At 39.5% G+C, this 26675-nt stretch overlaps 1 protein-coding gene across 1 annotated transcript in view; it reads right to left on the bottom strand.

The window, feature by feature from the left end:
• LOC126176227 (uncharacterized) overlaps positions 1 to 26675 on the bottom strand; it is a 327159-nt gene that overhangs the window by 256543 nt on the left and 43941 nt on the right. The window contains exon 2 of the mRNA XM_049923372.1: positions 1579 to 1785. Within this exon, the coding sequence (XP_049779329.1) occupies positions 1579 to 1785 (207 nt within the window). The remainder of the gene's footprint in view (positions 1 to 1578; positions 1786 to 26675) is intronic.

Genomic DNA, 26675 nt, shown 5'->3' with positions numbered 1-26675 from the left:
CCTGAAGAAGGCTTTGGCTGAAAGCTTAGTGTAATAGTTTTTTTGATGTGTATGTCTGTAACTCAATGTGTCATCTTTATGGTGAATAGCAATCTATCCTTTTCATAACTGTTGATATTCAAACCTAGACTTTCCATTGTTTGTTTTATATATAGCTATGTGTAGTGTATAGTGGTCTTTAGCTCGTAACACATAATTACTTGTCTCATGTTACAAGCATGTACTTTATAAAACGTAATTTACAGCAACATGTGACAGTATTAGGAGTACCCATTTGTTCAATCTAGGTTTTGCTTTGCAGGTATTAGTCTGTTCATTTATTTTCATGATGCAGTATCTGTCTGCTCATTTTGTAATTTTCATGACTATCAGTTTGTTCACTTACATTTTACGTAAAAAAGTTTTCAAGACACAGATGCATATAAATGTCATATATAAGCATTTTTTCATTTGTTTTATAGTTCTGTTCAAAAAATGTGAACGAAAAATATTTTCATTTGTTTTCTAATGTAACATATTAAATAATGATAGAAAAATTGAAAATTTTTCAATAAAATCATTGTGTTAAAATCAAATATGTTACTGCATACAAAAATAATTGAAGGTTCATTCATCATGTCTTTGCAATAAAATCTTATTGGTTTTATTTAATGTGGCATGAGCCCTGAGAAAATATAACTGTTTGCTATACCTATGGTTTTCATGTCATCTTGGGTGGTCGCATATCATTTGTGCAACACAAGTTGTGAAGTCAAAAGCTGAGTCAGTTGCAACAATTGTTATGAAAAGTCGTGACTGAACCATGGTGTGGCTGCAAGAGATGTATTTGCAAGAACAGAAATAAATGTTGTGTTTGTTGTGAATTCCGCAAGAAATTGTGACCATTATTTAAACCTGGAATATGTGCAAAGCATTAGGTGTGTGAATTTACTGAAACAGCTGAGATACCTGAAGAAGCTGTGCAGTAACAACTGGTTACAACTATCATCAGTAAGGAGGTAACACAGGTAAGTGAAAGTTTAACTGCATTGACAGTCATCAATCAGTTTTTTAAAATGTGCAAAACATCTATTTAGTGCAAGACTTCGCCCATCTGTTAATGTTTCATGCTTAAATAAGAGCAAGTTAAGTTAAAGCCATTAAAATCAAAGTCACAAAGTTTTTATCTGTAAAATAACACTTCATTTAAAGTATGTATCAAGACACAATAGAAACAAGACACAAAATCATTATTAAGGATAAGAGATGAATAATGGTGAATACTGCAGCAGTTCTCACAAAAATAATTATAAATGTCCTCTTTCTTCATTCTGTTATATTTCTAGGCATAATTTATCAGTAGTGTTGTTTGTCATAGAGCCACTCATTGCAGGCAATGTGCTCCATCTCTCACATCATTTCTAATACATATCTACATATATTTTTACAGGATCTGCCATAATCATTTTGCTAATTACAGTTTTCTGTGTTACTTTACTCGCTGTAGAGCACACACATCATTTGTAAGATAATAGAGTCAAAAGCAACACAAAAGTATCCCATTTTAATCAAATATTTCTGAATAAATGATGAACTTACCAGATTCTAAACCACCGCCAAAATATTCATATCCTCCAGATTTTTCTATTTGCTCTGCTTCTAACAGAGGAATTATGTTTCCTGTCACATTAACCACACATCCTTGCAGATTAACAATTGGATCCACAATTTTTAAATAAAAATCCTGTCCTGCAGCATATTTTACTGGATAGGTTGGAAACACTGTAACCTTGGCTGAAATTGCACCTGTGATAATTACAAGAAAATCACAGTACTTCATTATTACAAACCACACTAGTGTATTTCTATAATTATAAAATGATGCTAATTACATATGAAAACAAAAATAGCTCCACAAATAAAAACAATTTTGTTGTTTACAATGAACTGAAATAGCAAGTCCTCATGAAAAAAAATACAGATAAACAAACTATATGTGGCCAACATGGACAGATCATCAACAGACTGAATTTTCAGCTTTGGAACTATAAACTGTTTCCTCCACAGAAATGAAAGAAAAGAATTAAATTGCAGGGAATACTTTCTCTGGTGAGATGTAGTTACTTACAAGAACTGCTGTGAACTGTTTCTACAATGTCTAACATTTTAACTGTTGTTCACATGGAGAAAAATCCTTCTGTTAATAAGGAAAAGTTTTGACTTGGTCTTTTTATACTCTCTCAAATTCTTCTCCCGGTATCATATCTCCCGTCTAATATTCATTCACTTCCTTTTCTGACTTCAAATTCAGTTCTCCTATGTCGCCCTCTTGCATATTTCTTTCACCTTTCAACCCTACCTTCTTTGCTTAATACTGGCTTGCCATTTGAACTCTTGGTATTCATACAACTGCTTCTGTTTTCCCAAAAAATTATTTAATTTTCTTTTAGGTGACATCTAATGGGAAAGCTCTAAATTCTTCTACAAATTTGCATTTGTCCTCTGGCCATACCTGCTTAGCCATTTTGCACTTCCTATCAGTCTCATTAGTCTGTACTCCCTTCCGCTTGCTTGATTTGCTGCATTTTTATATTTTCTCCTTTTGTCAACTAAATTCAAAATCTATCTAAAGTTGTCAACTGTGGCTTGTGTGTACCTTTTGATCCTTTGCTGCCTCCATTGTCTCATCTCTCAAACAACCTATTTACCATCTATTGCTAAACTGCTAAATTTCTGAAAAGCATTTGACTCAGTATGACATTTACATTTACAATTATTGTCAAAAGTGTGATCATACAGGGTATCGAGCAAAATTTGTAACTGGACTGAGGATTTTTTGGCAGAGAGGACACAGAATGTTATCTTGGATGGAGCGTTGATGACAGATGTAGAAGTAAATTCAGATGTGCCCCAGGGAAGTATTGAGGCTCTTGCTGTTTATGTTTTATATGAATGACCTTGCAGGCAATATTCCTAGTAACCTCAGACTTTTTTGCTGATGAGGCTATTGTAATGAAGTACTGTGTGGAGGAAACTGCATAAACATGCAGTCACATCTTCATAAGGTTTCAAAGTAGTGCAAAGATTGGCAACTTCCTGCAAAAGTTCAGAAATGTAAAATTGTACACTTCTCGAAATGGAAGAATGTAGTACTCCATGATTACAGCATCAATGAGTCACAACTGTAATTAGAAAACTGATACAAATACCTGCTTTTAACAAGTTGTAGGAATATGAAATGATCATATAGGCTCAGTCATAGGTAAGGCAGGTGGCACACTTCAGTTCATGGGTAGAATACTAGGGAAAATGCTATCAGTCTACAAAGGGGATTGCTTAAAAATCACTTGTGCAGCCCATACTAAATAGGTCTAACAGTGGGTATTGAATGTATAGAGAGAAGGGCAGCATGAATGCCCAGGGTTTGTTTTGCCTATGGCAGAATGCCACAGAGATGCTGAAGAAACTGAACTGACAGGTACTTGAAGAGGCAAACAGTCCCAAGAAAGTCTACTTCCAGAGTTTTAAGGACAAGCTTTAAATGATGAATCTAGAAATATACTATAACCCTCTTCATATTACTGCTGTGGAGATTATGAGGACAGGATTAGATTAATTACAGTGTGCATGGAGACATTTAAACAGCCACTCTTCGCACACTCCACATATGAATGGAACTGGTAAAAGCCCTAATAATATATACAATGGGAAGTATACTCTGCCATACATTTCACAATGGTTTTCAGAATATGTGTGTAGATAGCATTGCTTCATCCTGCTGTTTAATGCTCCTTTTAAAATTCTCACTAATGTCTAGTCCTTTCAATTCGGGTCCCATCTCCTTAATTTACTACTTCAGTGTCATTTCTTCAGATTTAATCTGCAGTTAATAACCAATAAATTATGGTCAGAGTCCACATCTGCCCATGGAAATGTTTTGAAGTTCAAAATTTGGTTTGGAAATCTCTGTCTTACATTATACACTGAAGTGCCAAGGAAACTTGTATAGGCATTTGTATTCAATTTCAGAGATAAGTAAACAGGCAGAATATGGTGCTGCGGTTGGCAACACCTATGTAAGACAACAAGCGTCCAGCGCAGTTATCAAATCTGTTATTGCTGCTACAATGGCAGGTTATCAAGATTTAGATGAGTCTGAACATGGTGTTTTAGTCAGCACACAAGTGATTGGGCACAGCATATCTGAGGTAGCGATGAAGGGGGATTTTCCCAAACAACCATTTCACGAGTGTACCGTGAACATCAGGAATCCAGTAAAACATCTAATCTCTGACATCGCTGCAGCTGGAAAAATATCCTGCAAAAAACAGGACCAATGATGACTGAAGAGAATCATTCAATGTGACAGAAGTGCAACCCTTCTGAAATTGCAGCAGATTTCAATGCTGGGTCATCAACAAGTGACAGCATGTGAACCATTCAACAAAACATCACCAATATGGGCCAAAGGCCCACTCATATATCCTTGATGACAGCATGACTCAAAGCTTTGTGCCTCACCTGAGCCCATCAACACCAACATTGGTCTGTTGATGACTGGAACCATGTTGCCTGGTCAGATGAGTCTCACATTGTATCAAGTGGATGGACATGTATGGGTATGGAGACAATCTCATTAATCCATGGACCCCATATGTCAGCAGGGGACTGTTCAAGCTGGTGGAGGCTCTGTAATGGTGTGGGGCATGTGCAGTTGAAGTGAAAAGGGGCCATGATATGTCTAGATATGACTCTTACATGTGACATGTATGTAAGCATACTATCTGATCACCCCCATCCATTCATGTCCAGTGTACATTCTGATAGACTTGGGAAATTCCAGAGGGCTGTGCAACACCCCACACATCCAGAATTGCTACAGAGTGGCTCCAGGGAGACTATTCTGAGTTCAAACACTAACACTGGCCACCAAACTCCCCAGACATGAACATTATTGAGTATATCTGGAATGCCTTGCAATGTGCCGTTCAGAAGAGATATCCATGCCCTCGCACTCTTATGGATTAATGGGCTGCCCTAAAGGATTCACGGTGTCAGTTCCCTCCAGCACTACTTCAGACTTCGAGTCCATGCCATGTCGTGTTGTGACACTTCTGCGTGCTCGTGGGGTCTCTACATGATATTAGGCAGGCGTACCAGTTTCTTTGGCTCTTCAGTGTTTAATTCATTTTAAACATTCTATGGCCTATATGTCTCTTCCATGTTCACAACTTTGTTTCATGATTCTTAAACCAAATGTCAGTAATGGCTAAAATATGTTCTGTGCAAAATTACACCAGGTACCCCCAATCTGTGTTCTCCTACAATTTTTCCCTATCTTATTTTTCCTACTGTTTATTCGTTTCCCAATAGAAATACATTTTCATCTCCCTTGGTTATCTGAATTTTTATATTCACACAGTCTTTCAATCTCTTCATCATCTGCAGAGCTAGTCAGTGTTTACACTTGTACTACTGTGAATGAACATCGAGGCTTTACCTGTGTGGGTTTTTATCCCACTTTCATACTACTATGGTTGGTGTTGGCTTTGTTTCCATCTTGTCTATCATAATGCATTCACTGTGCTGTTCGTAAAAGGTTACCGACATCCCTATTAGCTTATTCATTATTAGACCTGCATTACCTCTTTTTGATCTGGTATTTATAATCCTGTACTCACCTGATCAAAAGTCATGTTCTTCCTGTCACCACAATTTTCACTATATCATACTTCAGTCTATCCATTTCCCTTTTCAAGTTCCATAACCCACCTACACGATTAATGAATCTAACATTCCACTATCCAACCCACAGAACCTCTCTCTCTCTCTCTCTCTCTCTCTCTCTCTCTCTCTCTCTCTCTCTCTCTCTCTCTCTCTCACAAACACACACACACACACACACACACACACACACACACACACAAACGAAAATCACACACGCATGACCACAGTCTGTGGCAGTTGAATCCAGACCATGAGCAGCATCAGCAGCAGCATATAATGGAAGAGGCAACTGGTAGGGGTGGAGAATGGCCAAGTGTTGCTAGGGAATGTGCAGGGACAAGATGGAGAGAGGATAGGGCAGCTAGGTGCAGTCGGGAGGCTAGATTGAGGTCGGGGGAGTGGGGGGGGGGGGGGGGGGGGGGGGGTGTAGTGCTGAAGCGGGAACAGAGTATGGGCTAGGTGGGTGAGGACAGTGACTAACGAAGATTGAGGCCAGTAGGGTTACAGAAACCTAGGATATACTGCAAGGAGAGTTCCCACCTGCACAATTAAGAAAAGCTGGTGTTGGTGGGAAGGATCCATATGGCACAGGCTGTGAAGCCTGTGTAGTGCTGGAGCGGGAACAGGGTATGGGCTAGGCAGGTGAGGACAGTGACTAACGAAGGTTGAGGCCAGGAGGGTTACAGAAACCTAGGATATACCGCAAGGAGAGGTCCCACCTGCACAACTCAGAAAAGCTGGTGTTGGTGGGAAGGATCCATATGGCACAGGCTGTGAAGCAGTCATTGAGATGAGGGATATCATGTTCGGCAGCGTGGTTCAGCAATAGGGTGGCCCACTTGTTTCTTGGCCACAGTTTGTCGGCGGCCATTCATGCGGACAGGCACCTTGTTGGTTGTCATGCCTACATAGAATGCAGCACAGCGGTTGCGGTTAGCTTGTAAATCACATGACTGGTTTCACAGCTATCCATGTCTTTGATGGGGTAGGTGATGTTAGTAAGCAGACTGGAATAGGTGGTGGTAGGAGGATGTATGTGACAGGTCTTGTATCTAGGTCTATTACAGGTACACGAACCATGAGGTACGGGGTTGGGAGCAGGGATTGTGTAGGGATGAATGAGGATATTGTGTAGGTTCAGTGGACAGCGGAATACCACTGTGGGAGTGGTGGGAAGTGTGGCAGGCAGGACATTTCTCACTTCAGGGTACGATGGGAGACAGTCGAAAGCATGGTGGAGACTGTAATTCAGTTGCTCCAGTCATGGGTGGTACTGAGTTATGAGGAGAATGCTCCTCTGTGGCTGGACAGTGAGACTTACACAGGTGCTGGATGACTAGAAAGATAAGGCTTGGAAGATTGTTTTTGTGCAAGGTTGGGAGGATAATTATGGTCTGTAAAGGCTTCAGTGAGACCCTTGGTATATTTCAAGTGGGACTGCTCATCACTGCTGGTGCAACGGCCATGGGTGGCTAGGCTGTATGGAAGGAACTTCTTTGTATGGAACAGGTGCCAGCTGTCGAAGTGGAGGTACTGCTGGTGGTCAGTAGGTTTGATATGGATAGAGGTACTGATGTAGCCAACTTTGAGGTTGAGGTCAGCATCTAGGAAGGTGGCTTGCTGGGTTGAGTACGATGAGGTAAAGTGAATGGGGGAGAAGGTGTTGAGGTTCTGGAGGAATGTGGATAGAGTGTCCTCACCCATGATCCAGATTGTAAAGATGTCATCAATACCTCTGAACCAAGTGAGGAGTCTGGGATTCTGGGTATTTAGGAAGGATTCCTCTGGATGGCCCATGAATAGACTGGCATAGGATGGTGCCATGTGAGTGCCTATAGCTGTACCTCAGATTTGTTTGTAGTTAATGCCTTCAAAGGAGAAATAATTGTGGGTGAGGATATAGTGGGCCATGGCAACTAGGAAGGAGGTTGTTGGTTTGGAATCCATGTTGGTATCTTTTATATAGGAGGGTAGGTTTCGGGTAATAGGTTGAAGGTGTTGGTCTACAAGAGCAGAGATTCTCTCAGTGGGGGCAAACCCAACAAGCCACCTTCCTAGACATTGACAGCAACCTTAAAGATGGCTATATCAGTACCTCTGTCCATATCAAACCTACTTATCACCAGCAATACCTCCACTTCAACAGCTGCCACCCATTCCTCGCCAGAAGTAGCCTACCCACCATTATGCATCATATTTTTTTTTTTTTTTTTCCTTTTTTCACCTTTTCCTTTCATACATGTAAAGCCAAAGGTAAATTAATGAGTTGCTTTGTGGCAGAGAGAATCTCTTGATACAAAACAGGGAGAGGAAATAGACTCTTCAACTGATTAATTTCTGTATCTTCACCTGATTGTTTCTATAAGTGGTAGATGGTGGACATACGACTAACTCCATCGTACCAGTATTGTTAAAATATGTGTATTCCAACCTTATATTAAAAAGTGTTATAAAAGTTAATAGGAAGAACAAATTTCTTCATATATTTACATCAATCACACCCATCTGCTCATCATTTTGTTAACATCGAGAATCCTGCATCAGGAGTGTGAAGCAGAAGAGGAATATGCACAAGCAGTTGAGAAGCGATCCTGTATCAGCATTGTCATAAGGAGCTCTGTGCACAATGGAACTATTGTGAAGCAGTACGTAACAAAAAATCTGATTATTGATCTTAAATGCATTGACATTAAAGGTCTGTTGAGATTAGTACCAGTTAAAATTCACCCAGGATATGTCTACAGATTTATAAATTACCTTCCAATTTCTTTCAGTTATTCTTTCCAACCAGTTTCCTTTTAATTATTCAAGCAGCAATTATTAATCATTTTACATTATTTTATCCCCCCACTCATATGACATTATTCAATGGTGCCCGTTTAAAGGATGGAACTGAGCAGAATATGAACAGACCTTTCAATTGTTGAGATAAAAAAAATTTTGAGATAAATTATTCATGTTATTGTCACAAGAAACAAATGAGACTTTTTTTGTACTTGTTTCATATCCGTGAGATTGGGAATATGAAAAACACTGAAGGAGCAAATGAAAGTTAAATTCTGCCTGCAAATGAGATGCGCTCGGAATGCTGATTTCAGCAGTAAAGGTAAGAAGCTGCAACACTATATGCTTATATGGCCACACTTGGTGCCATCTCTCTCGCAGTAGATAATCTCTTTTCCTTCCAACTAATATCCTTTACAGAAATTGAATTTCTTAATAAAAGATGAAAATTTGTATAAAGTCATCATTAAAGTGTAAGATAAGTCATTGAATTCTATAAGATTGGTTAGATAACAATCAGGTTCATTAGTGAAAACGCAGCTAAATCTATTTTAACTGAAAAGTACCAATACAGACAAAATTTCATTTTTGAAAAAAAAAGTTTTTTTCGTAATTTTGTTAAACACTATTCACAATGGAGTCAAAGGAAATGGCCATTATTGAAAATTCGTTAAAATGCAATATGCCAAGATGTCAGACATCTGAGCTTGGCAACAGTTGAAGGTAACGAGCCAACTAGTGAACTGGCCAGTGGCAACCAAAACAGTGAGGTTGGCGTCCCACTATCATAAAATGATGACATGGTAGTATAACTAATCATGAGATCACTTTTATGATGCAAGAATGAGACAATTTCACTGTTCTCACCAGAAACATTTTTCCAAATAGTGAAACTGAAGGACGCGACGGCAAAAATTCCTTTGATTATTTGCTCACAATGTCGCGAACGCAAGAACAGGAAACAATATGAAAATCAATGTAAATGCTATTGACACACACAATTTCTCACAACTCATGCAACTAATAAGACAACAGTTTGCAAAACAAAAGGAATTTCAGGAAAATGTAACACAACAGCTTAAGAAAAATATAGGACAACAGTTTATACAGAAAAATCAGGCATTTGATGATTTCAAGAATAGTATCAGTCAACAGTTCAGTGATGTGAGAAAAACTATACATACTGAATTATTTGACGAACTATCTGGCAAGTTGACAGAGTTAGGTAAACAACTAAAACAAGAAATAATTACCGACAGATCCCGCAATATAAATACGTCAATGGAAAAAGTACCATCCATAGACGATAAACAGACCGAACTTCCAGGTGAGTTACAAAACCTTAGTGAAGCATATTCTCAAATTCAGGAGACACAATCCCAAGTGGATGTGTCAGTAAAAAACGTGACTAATGCAGTCAGCAAGCTACAAGACGTATGCAAAATCGTACCCATCGAAGTACGAAAGTTAAATCTAAGAGTAGACCAATAAAGTTTAGAGTCAAAATTTGCCAAAAAACAGTGCAGATGTAAAGGAAATAAGTGAAAAAGCTGAAGCTGGGTGCTGGATAAGGGCAGCACCCTTGTTGAAAAGGTAGTGTCAGAGTGCAAAATTGATGTAGATACTGTAGAAGAAGCTCTAAAGGAGAAAGAAAGTCAACCTCTTGCTAAAATAGACTCAGGTTTAAAGGAAGCATTCCAAAACAACATTTGACAGAAAACAAACCCATGCTTTTAGAGAAGTTAGATACTTTCACTGGATACCCACAATATGGGGCTAGACTGTCAAAGGAAAATAGCAAAAGGTTGCAGAATGCAACAACACTTGCTGACAGCTGTACCTGTCGAGCAAGCACAATTGCCATGTCCATGAACCATGGACCTTGCTGTTGGTGGGGAGGATTGCGTGCTTCAGCGATACAGATGGCCGTACCGTAGGTGCGACCACAACGGAGGGGTATCTGTTGAGAGGCCATACAAACAAGTGGTTCCTGAAGAGGGGCAGCAGCCTTTTCAGTAGTTGCAGGGGCAACAGTCTGGATGATTGACTGATCTGGCCTTGTAACACTAACCAAAACGGCCTTGCTGTGCTGATACTGTGAACGGCTGAAAGCAAGGGGAAACTACAGCCGTAATTTTTCCTGAGGGCATGCAGCTTTGCTTTATGGTTAAATGATGATGGCGTCCTCTTGGGTAAAATATTCCGGAGGTAAAATAGTCCCCCATTCGGATCTCCTGGCGGAGACTACTCAGGAGGACGTTGTTATCAGGAGAAAGAAAACTGGCGTTCTATGGATTGGAGCGTGGAATGTCAGATCCCTTAATCGGGCAGGTAGGTTAGAAAATTTAAAATGGAAAATGGATAGGTTAAAGTTAGATATAGTGGGAATTAGTGAAGTTCAGTGGCAGGAGGAACAAGACTTTTGGTCAGGTGAATACAGGGTTATAAATACAAAATCAAATAGGGGTAATGCAGGAGTAGGTTTAATAATGAATAAAAAGATAGGAGTGCGGGTAAGATACTAAAAACAGCATAGTGAACGCATTATTGTGGCCAAGATAGACACGAAGCCCGTGCCTACTACAGTAGTACAAGTATATATGACAACTAGCTCTGCAAATGATGAAGAAATTGATGAAATGTATGTTAATTTAAAAGAAATTATTAAGGTAGTGAAGGGAGATGAAAATTTAATAGTCATGGGTGACTGGAATTCAAGAGTAGAAAAAGGGAGAGAAGGAAACATAGTAGGTGAATATGGATTGGGGGTAAGAACTGAAAGAGGAAGCCGTCTGGTAGAATTTTGCACAGAGCATAAACGTGACTAATGGTCAAGAATCACAAAAGAAGGTTGTATATATGGAAGAATCCTGGAGATACTAAAAGGTATCAGATACATTATATAATGGTAAGACAGAGATTTAGGAACCAGATTTTAAATTGTAAGACATTTCCAGGGGCATATGTGGACTCTGACCACAATCTATTGGTTATGAACTGTAGATTAAAACTGAAGAAACTGCAAAAAGGTGGGAATTTAAGGAGATGGGACCTGGATAAACTGAAAGAACCAGAGGTTGTACAGAGTTTCAGGGAGAGCATAAGGGAACAATTGACAGCAATGGGGGAAAGAAATACAGTAGAAGAAGAATGGTTGCTTTGAGGAATGAAATAGTGAAGGCAGCAGAGGATCAAGTAGGTAAAAAGACGAGGGCTAGTAGAAATCCTTGGGTAACAGAAGAAATATTGAATTTAATTGATGAAAGGAGAAAATATAAAAAATGCAGTAAATGAAGCAGGCAAAAAGGAATACAAACATCTCAAGAATGAGATGAACAGGAAGTGCAAAATGGCTAAGCAGGCATGGCTAGAGAACAAATGTAAGGATGTAGAGGTGCATATCACTAGGGGTAAGATATATACTGCCTACATGAAAATTAAAGAGACCTTTGGTGAAAAGAGAGCCACTTTTATGAATATCAAGAGCTCAGATGGAAAACCAGTTCTAAGCAAAGACGGGAAAGCAGAAAGGTGGAAGGAGTATATAGAGAGTCTATACAAGGGTGATGTACTTGAGGACAATATTATGGAAATGGAAGAGGATGTAGATGAAGATGAAATTGGAGATACTATACTGTGTGAAGAGTTTGACAGAGCACTGAAAGACCTGAGTCGAAACAAGGCCCCAGGAGTAGACAATATTCCATTAGAACTACTGATAGCCTTGGGAGAGCCAGTCCTGACAAAACTCTACCATCTGGTGAGCAAGATGTATGAGACAGGCGAAATACCCTCAGACTTCAAGAAGAATATAATAATTACAATACCAAACAAAGCAGGTGTTGACAGATGTGAAAATTACCAAACTACCAGTTTAATAAGTCACAGCTGCAAAATTCTTACGCGAATACTTTACAGATGAATGGAAAAACTGGTAGAAGCCGACCTCGGGGAAGATCAGTTTGGATTCCGTAGAAATGTTGGAATACGTGAGGCAATACTGACCTTACGACTTATCTTAGAAGAAAGATTAAGGAAAGGCAAACCTATGTTTCTAGCATTTGTAGACTTAGAGAAAGCTTTTGACAACGTTCACTGGAATACTCTCTTTCAAATTCTAAAGGTGGCAAGGGTAACATACAGGGAGCAAAAGGCTATTTACAATTTGTACAGAAACCAGCTGGCAGTTACAAGAGTTGATGGGCATGAAAGGGAAGCAGTAGTTGGGAATGGAGGGAGACAGGGTTGTAGCCTCTCCTTGATGTTATTCAATCTGTATATTGAGCAAGCAGTAAAGGAAACAAAAGAAAAATTCAGAGTAAGTATTAAAATCCACGGAGAAGAAATAAAAACTTTGAGGTTCGCCGATGACATTGTAATTCTGTCACAGACAGCAAAGGACCTGGAAGAGCAGTTGAATGGAATGGACAGTGTCTTGAAAGGAGGATATAAGATGAACATCAACAAAAGCAAAACAAGCATAATGGAACGTAGTCAAATTAAGTCGGGTGATGCAGAGGGAATTAGATTAGGAAATGAGACACTTAAGGTAGTAAAGGAGTTTTGCTATTTGTGGAGAAAAATAACTGATGATGGTCGAAGTAGAGAGGATATAAAATGTAGACTGGCAATGGCAAGGAAAGCGTTTCTGAAGAAGAGAAATTTGTTAACATCGAGTATAGATTTAAGTGTCAGGAAGACGTTTCTGAAAGTATTTGTATGGAGTATAGCCAAGTATGGAAGTGAAACATGGACCTTAAATAGTTTGGACAAGAAGAGAATAGAAGCTTTTGAAATGTGATGCTACAGAAGAATGCTGAAGATTAGATGGGTAGATCACATAACTAATGAGGAGGTATTGAATAGAATTGGGGAGAAGAGGAGTTTGTGGCACAACTTGACAAGAAGAAGGGACCGGTTGGTAGGACATGTTCTGAGGCATCAAGGGATCACAAATTTAGCATTGGAGGGCAGCGTGGTGGGCAAAAATCGTAGAGGGAGACCAAGAGATGAATACACTAAGCAGATTCAGAAGCATGTAGGGTGCAGTAAGTACTGGGAGATGAAGAAGGTTGCACAGAATAGAGTGGCATGGAGAGCTGCATCAAACCAGTCTCAGGACTGAAGACCACAATAACAACAACAACATGCCACAAGCAATCACAAACATGCCTGTCACTGACAGCGTGGCATGTTTGAGAACATTACTTGCAGATGAGGGATTACTTAGGATGTGGGATTACTTAGTCATCGACAATTTCTGGTATTTACCTCTGAAGGAAAAAGAACAAACCCCATGGTCTTTATCAGAGCATTTTGAAATGTTTTATCTCATACCTGGACCAAAGCCCAGAAAATTATATTTGTTATTGAAGACACACAGGGTGATGTTCTGCAATGGGCTACAGACATGGCGGTACATTGCCACTACTATGAACAGTTTGAGAGAGCCTTTCTAGATAAATATTGGTCTGAAGCCGTGCAAGAGACGTTCAGACGTGAAGTATTCAACCCAGCTCCATTCAATGCCAAACATGGAAGCTTAAGGGGCTATTTTGAAAAATATTTGAATAAAACCAGATACTGGACTAATCCGGTGTCTCAAGTAGACATGCTATAAATTTTAAAGAGCTGTCTACCTGCCCACATTAGGAAAAAACTCATTACCATTCCGGAACATGACACCGAATACTTTGTATCTGTACTGGACTCAATAGACTTGATATAGAAAGAGAGGCCAGTACAACCCATGCCAGTTAATACGCAGATAGTGCCACAGAGATTTACGGAACAATGAGTGAGCAACAGATTCATAGTACAACATGGATGGCAGTCTTACCCGCCACATACTTATGGTTACAGTAACAGTAATCACAATGCTATTGGAGCAAGCTGTAAATTCAAGGGGGGGATATAAAAGAAATTGGAAAAAATTTAGCAAAAACAACTACAATGGGCAAGTAGTGTATAGCCAGCCTGTACAATATGTACAGACACAAGCTACCAACAATGATGAGCCGATCACTTGGCAAACACAAAACAATACCAGGCAGCCAGATAATCCACAGACAGTGGGATTCGGCCAGCAAAGTAACACACATAAGCCAAATAATGTGCAAAGGCAAAGAGAATTTCAGTCATGAGCCTCACAGGATACTAATTGGCATAATCAAACACCAACAGTCCATTTAGTAGAAGTTACGCCTACCCCAGAGACTGATGCCACTGCAAAGCCAGAAAACTTGAACCGGTCATGGTAAGCCCTTGGAGGGAAGTGGGGGCATGAGCTTGATCAACACTTGCTTTATCAGTTATGATCATGGTAGTTATGTGAAAAATGATCTATATCAAAGTAACAAGGAAGAGACAGAAAAACTTGACAGAGGGTAAGGTACAAGTTACTATTAAAGCCAAAATATTTGACCTTGATGTACCCATTGTGCTTGACACAGGTGCTACACCTAATTTGATGTCACAGGGATTCTTTCAAGAACTGAAGAAGCGTGGGCATATACCCATACTGCCAGTACAAAATTGCTAGGTACAAACTGCCACGGGTCAGAAATCTAAAGGAGTCAAAATACAAGACTTAATTCCTGTCCAATTAGGACAGTTTTCTGCATGATGCAATTTTTTGATAGTAGAGAAATTAATACTTAATTGTTTAATGAGTATGGACAAACTGATATAGGAAAGGGCCAATATCATTTCACTGTAAATAACCAATTATTTGTAATAGACCTAATCAGAGGAAGTACTAATGGATGTAAAACTGAAGTTACTCATGATTTTGAGGTTCAATTGGTAAATCCCATAGTTATGTTTGTCAACACATACCATAACAAACAGACAGCAGAAAAAACGTAAACGTCAACACAATAAGCACTTAGGTAAGTGAATCAAAGAGCTCACCTCAAGAACAGCAAGCAGAACTTAGGGAACTGATACTTGCTTATATACATGTATTTGAAAAAAGACCAGGTATCATTAAGGATTTTGTGTACAAAATGGAAGTATATCCTCATGAAACTTTTTGTTCTACTTCATACCCTATACCATGGACAAAGAGGAAAGCAGTAAGAAAATAGATTGGGGCATAATACAACCATCATTTTCCCCTGATTGTAGTCCTATTTTGGCTGTGAGTAAGGCAAATGGCAAGGTGTGCTTGGTTCCTTATGCATGTAACATTAATAAGATTATTGTACCAGTCCGAACATGTCCAGACTATTTAGAGAAACAGCTTATGAAATTCCATGATGCTAAATTTCTTACTATAGTTGACCTTTGATCTTCATATTGGCAAAAGAAATTACATGATGACAGTTGGAAGTATACCACTTTCGTATGTGCGGGCAGGAGCTTTGAATTTCAAGCATTACTGTTTGGATTGAATGTAAGTGCAGGTGTATTTATCTCTACACTGGACAGAGTGCTAGGGCCCGAACTTTGGAGTAAGGTAACAGTACATGTGGACAACCTTTTAGTCACTACACTCACTTGGGTAGAACACTTAAGGTTAATTGAACAAGTATTTGGCCACTTTTCCAAATATAGAGTAACATCAAATCTCAAGAAATCTAATTTTCGATGAGAAAAGGTAAAATTTTTAGGACACATAATCTCTTTGGAAGACATACTGTCAGATCCAAAAAAATTGATCCCATTAGGAACTGCCCTGTTCCTCAAAACAAGAGACAATTAAAGGCATACTTACACCTAGTGTTATTTTTCAGGAAATTCATCCCTAACCAACTTATGAACAGTGATGCTTTACTCAATCTTTTCTGGAAAAACAGAACTCGGTTATGGAACAAGCAATGTCAAACTGATTTTGAGAACATCAGGCAAGCCTCATTAAATGCTAATATTTTATCTCAACCAGACATGAAGAAGGATTTTTGTTTATGCACCAATGAAGCTTCTCAAGGTCTGAGAACATTAGGCAAGCCTCATTAAATGCTAATATTTTGTCTCAACCAGACATGAAGAAGGAATTTTGTTTATGCACCAATGCAGCTTCTCAAGGTCTGGGTGCGTACCTTTTTCAAATAGGAGAAGAGGGAAATCTCATCCCTAAACTAATTAGCTTTGCCAGCTGCACCTTATCTGAAGCTGGACATTCATATTCAGTTACGGAATAGAAGGGATTGGCTGTAATTTGGTCCTTTAAAAAGTTTGAATATTTCCTTTGGGGTAAATACACAAAAGCATACTGTGACCATCAGTCCCTATCATTTTTGTTAACTTGTAAATTACTACACCAATGGATAGCCAGGTGGTGTATGTTTCTTCAAGAATTCAATTTTGAAATAGCCTACATAAAAGAAACCCAAAACATAATAGCTGATGCTCTTTCTCGATTATCACAAGGCCTAGAGCAATCTTTTAGAGCAGGAAAGTGAAATGAGAGCTATGTTGATGGAGGATGAAACACTCTGACCATACTACGTCCATATGTGTAAAAAGATGGAGCAATTACAGAAGGAAGACAAACACTGGAGTAAGGCATGGGCAAAACTTATGCAAAACAGTGATGAAAAGTTAAAAAGGTTTTTATCTACTCCCAAATGTGTTCTGTTAGATAGGAACCATCCCGTAAAAGAACAGTGGCATGTTTGTTTGCCAGAGGAATATGTGGATGATTATACTTGGGGCCATTAAGGTACTGCAAAATGCACTGACAAAACAGGTAAATACTGTTATTTCCCCAAACTTAGATGAAGAGTACTGTAGGTGGTAAGAAAGTGTATTGTTTGTCAGAAAGCAAAACATTCCAACATCTCCAAACGGACAGAAACGGACAGAACTACATCCCACAGCGGCTTTTAATGGTGTCATCGTGTCATGTGGCTGGACTCTATCACAAAGGTAAGGGGGAGTAAGTCAGTATAATATTTTCACCAAGTACGTAAAACTGTATGTTGTACAGAACATTAACAGATAATGCCTAATATTTTGTTGGATGCAAATGGAAAGAGTTTGTATATTCGAACCAAATCAAACCCATTTTAGTATCCAAATTTCATCCTGAAGCATCTCCCACAGAAAGTGTTTTTAAGGAATTCAACAGCTTTGTGAGAACCTATATATCTCGTAAATATACCAAGTGATTGAATATCTCACTTCCTTCTTACAAGTTGTTAACAACCTTCACCACACATCAACTAGATTTACACCAAATGAGCTGATGTTCAATTGAAAACAAGTAGAGGAGTGGGAAAAACCTCCCAAGCTACCGATACCGGAATTATCACTTGACAATAAAATACAACAAGCAGTAATCAACCTTGAAACTTGGGCTAAATATAGGAAAGGAATTTATGACAGAAAGCTGAAATGTACAACACAATTTTATATAGTACAAAAGGTGTTACTTAGCACACATCCTAAATCCACAAAAATTGGAAAACTGAATCATACTTGGCAACTACTCTACACCTAACCATGCATAATTACTAAAATCCCCTACCCAGGAGAATACAGATAGGTACACACAAGGATAAAGACAAGGGCCTTCATCCACACAAAGACTTGAGAATGTACCGTATTTACTCGAATCTAAGCCGCACTTTTTTTTCGGTTTTTGTAATCCAAAAAAACGCCTGCGGCTTAGAATCGAGTGCAAAGCAAGCGGAAGTTCTGAAAAATGTTGATGGGTGCCGCCACAACTAACTTCTGCCGTCGAATATATGTAGCGCTACACAGGCATCCTTTGCACGCACAAAGATAAATACTGGCGCCAAAACCTCTGCGTCAGTAAATAAAAATTAAAAAAAAAAATTGGAAGACGAGGTTTTTTTTTTTTTCTCTGGCCTAGTTTCGACCACTGCTTTTTCATACATTATCCAACGAAGTAAATACAAATTCCGGATTGTTCATCTTCGAATTTCAATGTACTACGAAAATCCGACTGGTAATACTGGGATTTTTGTCAATATGGCCAACTCTACGTTCTGAATTTTTTCCTACCTGTGAGAAGAGATGGTTGCTAATGGGAACTTTTGTGAATCACATGCAGTATTGTCTTCACCATAAGAATAATACGAATATAAACATTTTGCCATGTATTCTTTCGTGTTTGCTTCTATCTCATTTAAATCCTGTCTGCCAAATAAACTATGAAACTAGAGTGAGACAACAGCAAACGCGGAAGAATATACGTATCGTGTCATGTTTATATTCGTATTACTCTTATGCCTAATAGTGATACAGTCAGAAATGAAGCACGGCAACTGACTAGGTTTTTAAATCTAAGATGACTAATTTCTGTGCAGAATTTCATGTACTAAAGAAGCGGCCGCAAAGAGTTTCAAACGGAGAAAAATTTTCGCCAAACTCTCGTTCAGAACATGTTCTATCATACGCAGTCTACTATTTGGTTCTTGTTGATCATTATCAAAGAAAGCAGCAGTGTAAGTAACAACAAATAGCAGTCTCTTGCCATTGTTTCGCTAATGTGACGATTCCTCTCTTTTTTTAATTGTAGGCGGCGGTAGCGCGCACATGCCGCGAGCAGCGACAGGCCGTAAACACGCACTATCGAATGCGTCAAACAATGCATGACACAGTATAGTAATGCATTTTCAGCTTAGAGTGACTGACGTAAACACCTATAACATAGAAAACGGCACTTATCAGATCAAAGCAAAATAAGCAATCGATTCAAACCAGACGAAGCACGTGAAAAAGGAAGGGTATCCGTATAAATACGGACGGAGCGCCTGACGCATAGCAATGGCTACCTGGTAAAGCTTAACTGCTAAGCTTTCGACTCGAACCAAACTACTGTAGCTGTATCGTCATTCATTCGACCTAAGTTGTGTCTCATATTACAATGGACCAACTTTGTTTCGATTTGGAGGTGCCGCCTAAAACTTTTCTCTCCCCTTGAATTTCGAGTCTCAAATTTCAGGTGCGGCTTAGATTCGGGAATTTTTTTTTCCTTTATTTCGAGTCTCATTTTTCAGGTGCGGCTTAGATTCGAGTGCGGCTTAGATTCGAGTAAATACGGTATATACAGGGTGTTACAAAAAGGTACGGCCAAACTTTCAGGAAACATTCCTCACACACAAAGAAAGAAAATATGTTATGTGGACATGTGTCCAGAAACACTTACTTTCCATGTTAGAGCTCATTTTATTACTTCTCTTCAAATCACATTAATCATGGAATGGAAACACACAGCAACAGAACGTACCAGCATGACTTCAAACACTTTGTTACAGGAAATGTTCAAAATGTCCTCCGTTAGCGAGGATACATGCATCCACCCTCCGTCGCATGGAATCCCTGATGCGCTGATGCAACCCTGGAGAATGGCGTATTGTATCACAGCCCACAGCCGTCCACAATATGAGCACATTTGGTACCGGGGTTGCATAGACAAGAGCTTTCAAATGCCCCCATAAATGAAAGTCAAGAGGGTTGAGGTCAGGAGAGCATGGAGGCCATAGAATTGGTCCACCTCTACCAATCTGTTGGTCACCGAATCTGTTGTTGAGAAGCGTACGAACACTTCAACTGAAATGTGCAGGAGCTCCATCGTGCAGAACCACATGTTGTGTCGTACTTGTAAAGGCACATGTTCTAGCAGCACAGGTAGAGTATCCCATATGAAATCATGATAACGTGCTCCATTGAGCGTAGGTGGAAGAACATGGGGCCCAATCAAGACATCACCAACAAAGCCTGCCCAAACGTTCACAGAAAATCTGTGTTGATGACGCGATTGCACAATTGCGTGCGGATTCTCGTCAGCCCACACATGTTGATTGTGAAAATTTACAATTTGATCACGTTGGAATGAAGCCTCATCCGTAAAGAGAACATTTGCACTGAAATGAGGATTGACACATTGTTGGATGAAACACTCACAGAAGTGTACCCATGGAGACCGATCAGCTGCTGATAGTGCCTGCACACGCTGTACACGGTACGGAAACAACTGGTTCTCCCGTAGCACTCTCCATACAGTGACGTGGTCAACATTACCTTGTACAGCAGCAACTTCTCTGACGCCGACATTAGGGTTATCGTCAACTGCACAAAGAATTGCCTCGTCCATTGCAGGTGTCCTCGTCATTCTAGGTCTTCCCCAGTTGGGAGTCATAGGCTGGAATGTTCCGTGCTCCCTAAGACGCCAATCAATTGCTTCGAACGTCTTCCTGTCGGGACACCTTCGTTCCTGAAATCTGTCTCGATACAAATGTACCGTGCCACGGCTGTTGCCCCATGCTAATCCATACATCAAATGGGCATCTGCCAACTCCGCATTTGTAAACATTGCACTGACTGCAAAACCATGTTCGTGATGAACACCAACCTATTGATGCTACGTACTGATGTGCTTGATGCTAGTACTGTAGAGCAATGAGTCGCATGTCAACACAAGCACCGAAGTCAACATTACCTTCCTTCAATTGGGCCAACTGGCGGTGAATCGAGGAAGTACAGTACACACTGACAAAACTAAAATGAGATCTAACATGGAAATTGAGCATTTCCGGACACATGTCCACATAACATCTTTTCTTTATTTGTGTGTGAGGAATGTTTCCTGAAAGTTTGGCCGTACCTTTTTGTAACACCCTGTATATTGAAGAAGGCTCTATGCGCTCTAGGTAGTATACAAGTATGATAATATTAGATTTAGGATGTTGGAAAAACACATTCCAGAATTTATATTGTTAGTTGATAAGGAAAATTTCTGTTTTGAGTTTTTTCTTATATGTCAAATGTGTAAACGATACGATGAATGGATTTAATGAGAAAGAATTTTGGTTCATGGTGTGGGTTCCTGTAGTCATGTCCTAGTTCATGAACCACGGGCAACGTATGAGTGGCCCAGTAAGTGGTTCCGACAGTCGAGATACCAGTTACTTTGGAATAAGGCTGGGCATCTCGGACATATTCTGAGTCGTGGTCACCTTTGTGGTCATATGGCAAAGACTACCAAATCCACCAGTTAGTCCCTCAGTCGTTAGGGGTAAAATCCAATGGGATTCGGGGCAAGAAAGGCTAGCAACCTGCTTCCCTGCTACTTTAAATATGATGCTGGCAACAAACAGAGCAAAATGCCTCGGACCTTTGGAGATGACGGAGTCCCACCTTTAACTGGCAAACCAGGGACTCCTAAGATACGACTTGGCAAACAAATAGTAATGAGATGGGGAGCTATTAATATCAATGGGGGCTACTCTGGGAAGAAGGTAGAGCTGGCAGAGGCTGCAAGTAAGATGGGACTGGACGTTTTAGCTGTTAGTGACATTCGGGTAAGGGGTGAGAAAGAAGAGGAAGTGGGAGAATACAAGGTCTACCTGTCAAGAGTCAAAGCATGAATAGCACAATGGGGTGTAGGGCTTTACATCAGGAAAGAAATGGAACCCAGGGTACTTGCAATAAGGTATGTAAACGAATGACTGATGTGGATAGATTTGACAGTGTCTAGCAAGAAAATTAGGATTGTGTCAGTATATTTGCATTGTGAAGTGACAGATCAAGATAAGATGGATAGTTTTTATGAGGCACTCCATGATGTAGTTGTTAGAGTAAAGGGCAAGGACAGTGTTCTGCTCACGGGTGATTTTAACGCCAGGATTGGAAATCGTACAGAAGGGTATGAAAAGGTTATGGGTAAATTTGGAGAGGATATGGAGGCCAACAGGAACGGGAAACAACTCTTGGATTTCTGTGCCAGTATGGGCTTAGTAATCACAAACTCCTTTTTTAAACATAAGAACATTCACAGGTATACTTGGGAAGGCAGGGGAGCCAGGTCTGTCATTGACTATATAATAACAGATAAGAAATTCAGGAAGGCTGTGAGGGACACACGTGTATTCAGGGGATTCTTTGATGACACTGATCATTATTTAACCTGCAGTGAAATTGGGATTGCGAGGCCGAAAGTGCAGGATGTCAGGTCCATATGTAGGAGGATAAGAGTGGAGAAACTTCAGGATAAGGAAATCAGGCACAAGTACATAACAGCAATCTCAGAAAGGTACCAGTTAGTTGAATGTTGTCAATTACAGTCATTGGAAAAGGAATGGACAAGGTACAGGGACACAGTACTAGAAGTGGCTAATGAATGTCTTGGGACAGTAGTGTGTAAAAGTAGGATGAAGCAAACAGCCTCGTGGAATGACACAGTCAAGGCAGCCTGTAAAAGGAAAAAGAAGGCGTATCAAAAATGGCTACATACTTGAACTCAGGTAGACAGAGAAAATTATGTTGAAGAAATAAACAAAGCCAAACAGATAATTGCAGCGTCCAAGAAGAAATCTTGGGAAGACTTTGGAAACAGGCTGGAGACTATGGGTCAAGCTGCTGGAAAACCATTCTGGAGTGTAATTAGCAGTCTTCGAAAGGGAGGTAAGAAGGAAATGACAAGTATTTTGGACAGGTCAGGAAAACTGCTGGTGAATCCTGTGGATGCCTTGGGCAGATGGAGGGAATATTTTGAAGAGTTGCTCAATGTAGGTGAAAATGCGATCAGTAATGTTTCAGATTTTGAGGTAGAATGGGATAGGAATGATGATGGAAATAGGATCACATTTGAGGAAGTGGAGATAATGGTCAATAGATTGCAGTGCAACAAAGCAGCTGGGGTGGACGAAATTAAGTCGGAACTCATCAAATACAGTGGAATGTCAGGTCTTAAATGGCTACACAGGATAATTGAAATGGCCTGGGAGTCGGGACAGGTTCCATCAGACTGGACAACAGCAGTAATCACACCAATCTTTAAATATGGAAACAGAAAAGATTGTAACAACTACAGAGGTATCTCTTTAATCAGCGTTGTGGGTAAAATCTTCTCAGGTATTGTTGAAAGGAAAGTGCGAGTATTAGTTGAGGACCAATTGGATGAAAATCAGTGCGGGTTTAGGCCTCTTAGAGGTTGTCAGGACCAGATCTTTAGCTTACGGCAAATAATGGAGAAGTGTTATGAGTGGAACCGGGAATTGTATCTATGCTTTATAGATCTAGAAAAGTCATATGACTGGGTTCCTAGGAGGAAGTTATTGTCTGTTCTACAAGATTATGGAATAGGAGGCAAACTTTTGCAAGCAATTAAAGGTCTTTACAAGGATAGTCAGGCAGCAGTTAGAGTTGGTAAATTGAGCTCTTGGTTCAGAGTAGTTTCAGGGGTAAGACAAGGCTGCAACCTGTCTCCACTGTTGTTCATATTATTTATGGATCATATGTCGAAAACAATAGACTGGCTGGGTGAGATTAAGATATGTGAACACAAAATAAGCAGTCTTGCATATGCGGATGACTTAGTTGTGATGGCATATTTGATTGAAAGTTTGCAAAGTAATATTTCAGAGCTAGATCAGAAATGTAAGGACTATGGTAAGAAGATTAGCATCTCCAAAACGAAAGTAGTGTCAGTGGGAAAGAAATATAAACTGGTTGAGTGCCAAATAGGAGGAACAAAGTTAGAACATGTGGACGGTTTCAAGTACTTAGGATGCATATTCTCACAGAATGGCAACATAGTGAAAGAACTGTAAGCGAGGTGTAGCAAAGCTAATGCATTGAGCACTCAGCTATGATCTACTCTCTTCTGCAAGAAGGAAGTCAGTACAAAGACTAAGTTATCTGTGCACTGTTCAATCTTTCGACCAACTTTGTTGTATGGGAGCGAAAGCTGGGTGGATTCAGGTTACCTTATCAACAAGGTTGAGGTTACGGATATGAAAGTAGCTAGGATGATTGCAGGTGCTAGTAGATGGGAACAATGGCAGGAGGGTGTCCACAATGAGGAAATCAAAGAAAAACTGGGAATGAACTCTATAGATGTAGCAGTCGAGGCGAACAGGCTTAGATGGTGGGGTCATGTTACACGCATGGGAGAAGCAAGGTTACCCAAGAGACTCATGGGTTCAGCAGTAGAGGGTAGGAGGAGTTGGGGCAGACCAAGGAGAAGGTACCTGGATTTGGTTAAGAATGATTTTGAAGTAACAGGCTTAACATCAGAACAGGTACCAATGTTAGCAGTGAATAGGGGATCATGGAGGAATTTTATAAGGGGGGCTATGCTCCAGACTGAACGCTGAAAGGCATAATCAGTCTTAAATGATGATGATGATGATGATGATGGTGGTGATGATGAGAATTTTACTTTTATGTGTTTAGAGATGACAATACCCTAAATACAACACTTTGCCTTGTGTGTGGCCTAGTTGTAAACAAATAAGCGAACTTATGAAATGCATGATAGCAAGCAATGCAATACACAACTTGCCATGATGTAAGTGGAATCAGAGCGACGAAGCGCATGCGCATTGGGGAGCAAGCTAGTCAATAAACTACAAGTGCATGCACGCCAGACAGACACCCAAAACAAACAAACCCTATTAGATACAGCCTGCACTAACATCTGTAAAGCCTATTGCATAAACAGGGACATCGAAAATTATGGGAGAGTCTATACTACAACTACGACTATCTACACAATACACACATAGAAAGATAAGCTAAGGGATTATATACATGAAAAGGAACCCTAAACTACAAGATTTTTAATTAAGTTATGCTACTATATACATTACATCTATATAAGTACAATATTTACAAATTTGAGTATGGAAAGTACACACACCAATTTATATTTGATGGACCAGGGAAGTCTTGCTGCAGGTAAACGAGTGAGTACGGTATAAATGGCAAACTGAATAATAGGTTACACCATGCCTATAGTACACTTTATCTATCAGATTTATAAGGTAAGTAGAGATGCACACATGACATTAAATAAGTTTTGTGATAGCAAGACTGCAAACTGAAGTAAATGAATACATAGTTGAATATATTAAAAAGGTATTAGAAGCCATCGAGCCACTATGCACTTGTATATGAAGATTTAGTATTAAGTTTTTCTCACGTCCTAAAGTGAAGAAAGATAAATGCTTGTAAAGTGTTAGGGAGCATATCAAAATAAGAAAGGACCACACCGCAAGATAAATGTAGTTATAAGTTCATGATACGCATGAACGTGATAGTGTGAAAGTATGTGAAGAAGAAAACAGTTGGAGTACATCACATATCACAATGCTGGGCTAAAGTTGAGCACTACCAAATAAACAAGAGGTTGAAACCTAACTACTGTGAGCGTCGACTCCCCATGAAGGTGTCAAACACATGTTTAATTTGAAATTTTTATTCACTTATGTTACTTATGTAAGCACTGTTTTACACTCATTGTACATAACATGTCATACTGATGAAACAACTCTGTATACCTCAGCTTATGAAATGGTTATCCTCTAAACAATGAATATAACAAGTAAATATTGAGTTACACTTTTAAACACTGAATAAATATTTGACACAATTGGTGTGATCAGATTTGAGTTGTGTTTGTAAACAACAAACTATTTTGTTCTTGGGATCACAGTTAAGTCTAGTAATGAGACATGATGATGATGAGATCCCATACTACAAGGAGCTTAGGGGATGATGTGGGAGACCCGCACCACTGACTAGGCAAGGTCCTAGCAGAGGCGGTTTGCCACTGCCTTCCTCCGACCGTAATGCGGAATAATGATGATGATGATGATGATGATGATGATGAAGATGACACAACAACATCCAGTCATCTCAAGGCAGGGAAAAATCCCTGACTCTGCCGGGAATCGAACCCGAGACACCGTGCATGGAAAATGAGAACACTACTACAAGACCATGAGCTGCGGGCTAACGAGACATAACTGAGCATATAAATGCCTTTCAGTGGAATTTCCTTAACCCTGTAGTGTACAGATCCTTCCTGGAAAATGCTAGAGAGGTGAGGCCATACATAGTTATCTGAGCAGTGCATAGTATCTATTGTAGTGACTACTGTTTACCTCTTTAATTTTTTGGAATTGATAAATATGTTCCAACAAGAAGTCATTGTAAATTGAAATGAAACGTATGTCAATTTATGCCATAAAGGAAAACATAATCTATTATTGTACATGAATGTTATATGAAGAATGAGAGTAAAATGTTCACTCAAATAATTGGAATTGAACAATGTAATGAAACTGTAATTTAACAAAATTTACTAAAACAAAACAATAAGCAGCCTATAATGTATATCAGTGACGATAATGGCATGTCATCAAATGAATATTATAAGTGTATTTTGTAATTGTATTTTTTTTATGTTATGTGTACAGAATGTGGAA

Source organism: Schistocerca cancellata, chromosome 3, assembly GCF_023864275.1.
Source record: "Schistocerca cancellata isolate TAMUIC-IGC-003103 chromosome 3, iqSchCanc2.1, whole genome shotgun sequence".
Taxonomy (NCBI): Eukaryota; Metazoa; Arthropoda; class Insecta; order Orthoptera; family Acrididae; genus Schistocerca; species Schistocerca cancellata.
The sequence above is the reverse complement of the archived record's forward strand: the minus strand, read 5'-3'. Positions and strand labels throughout refer to the sequence as shown.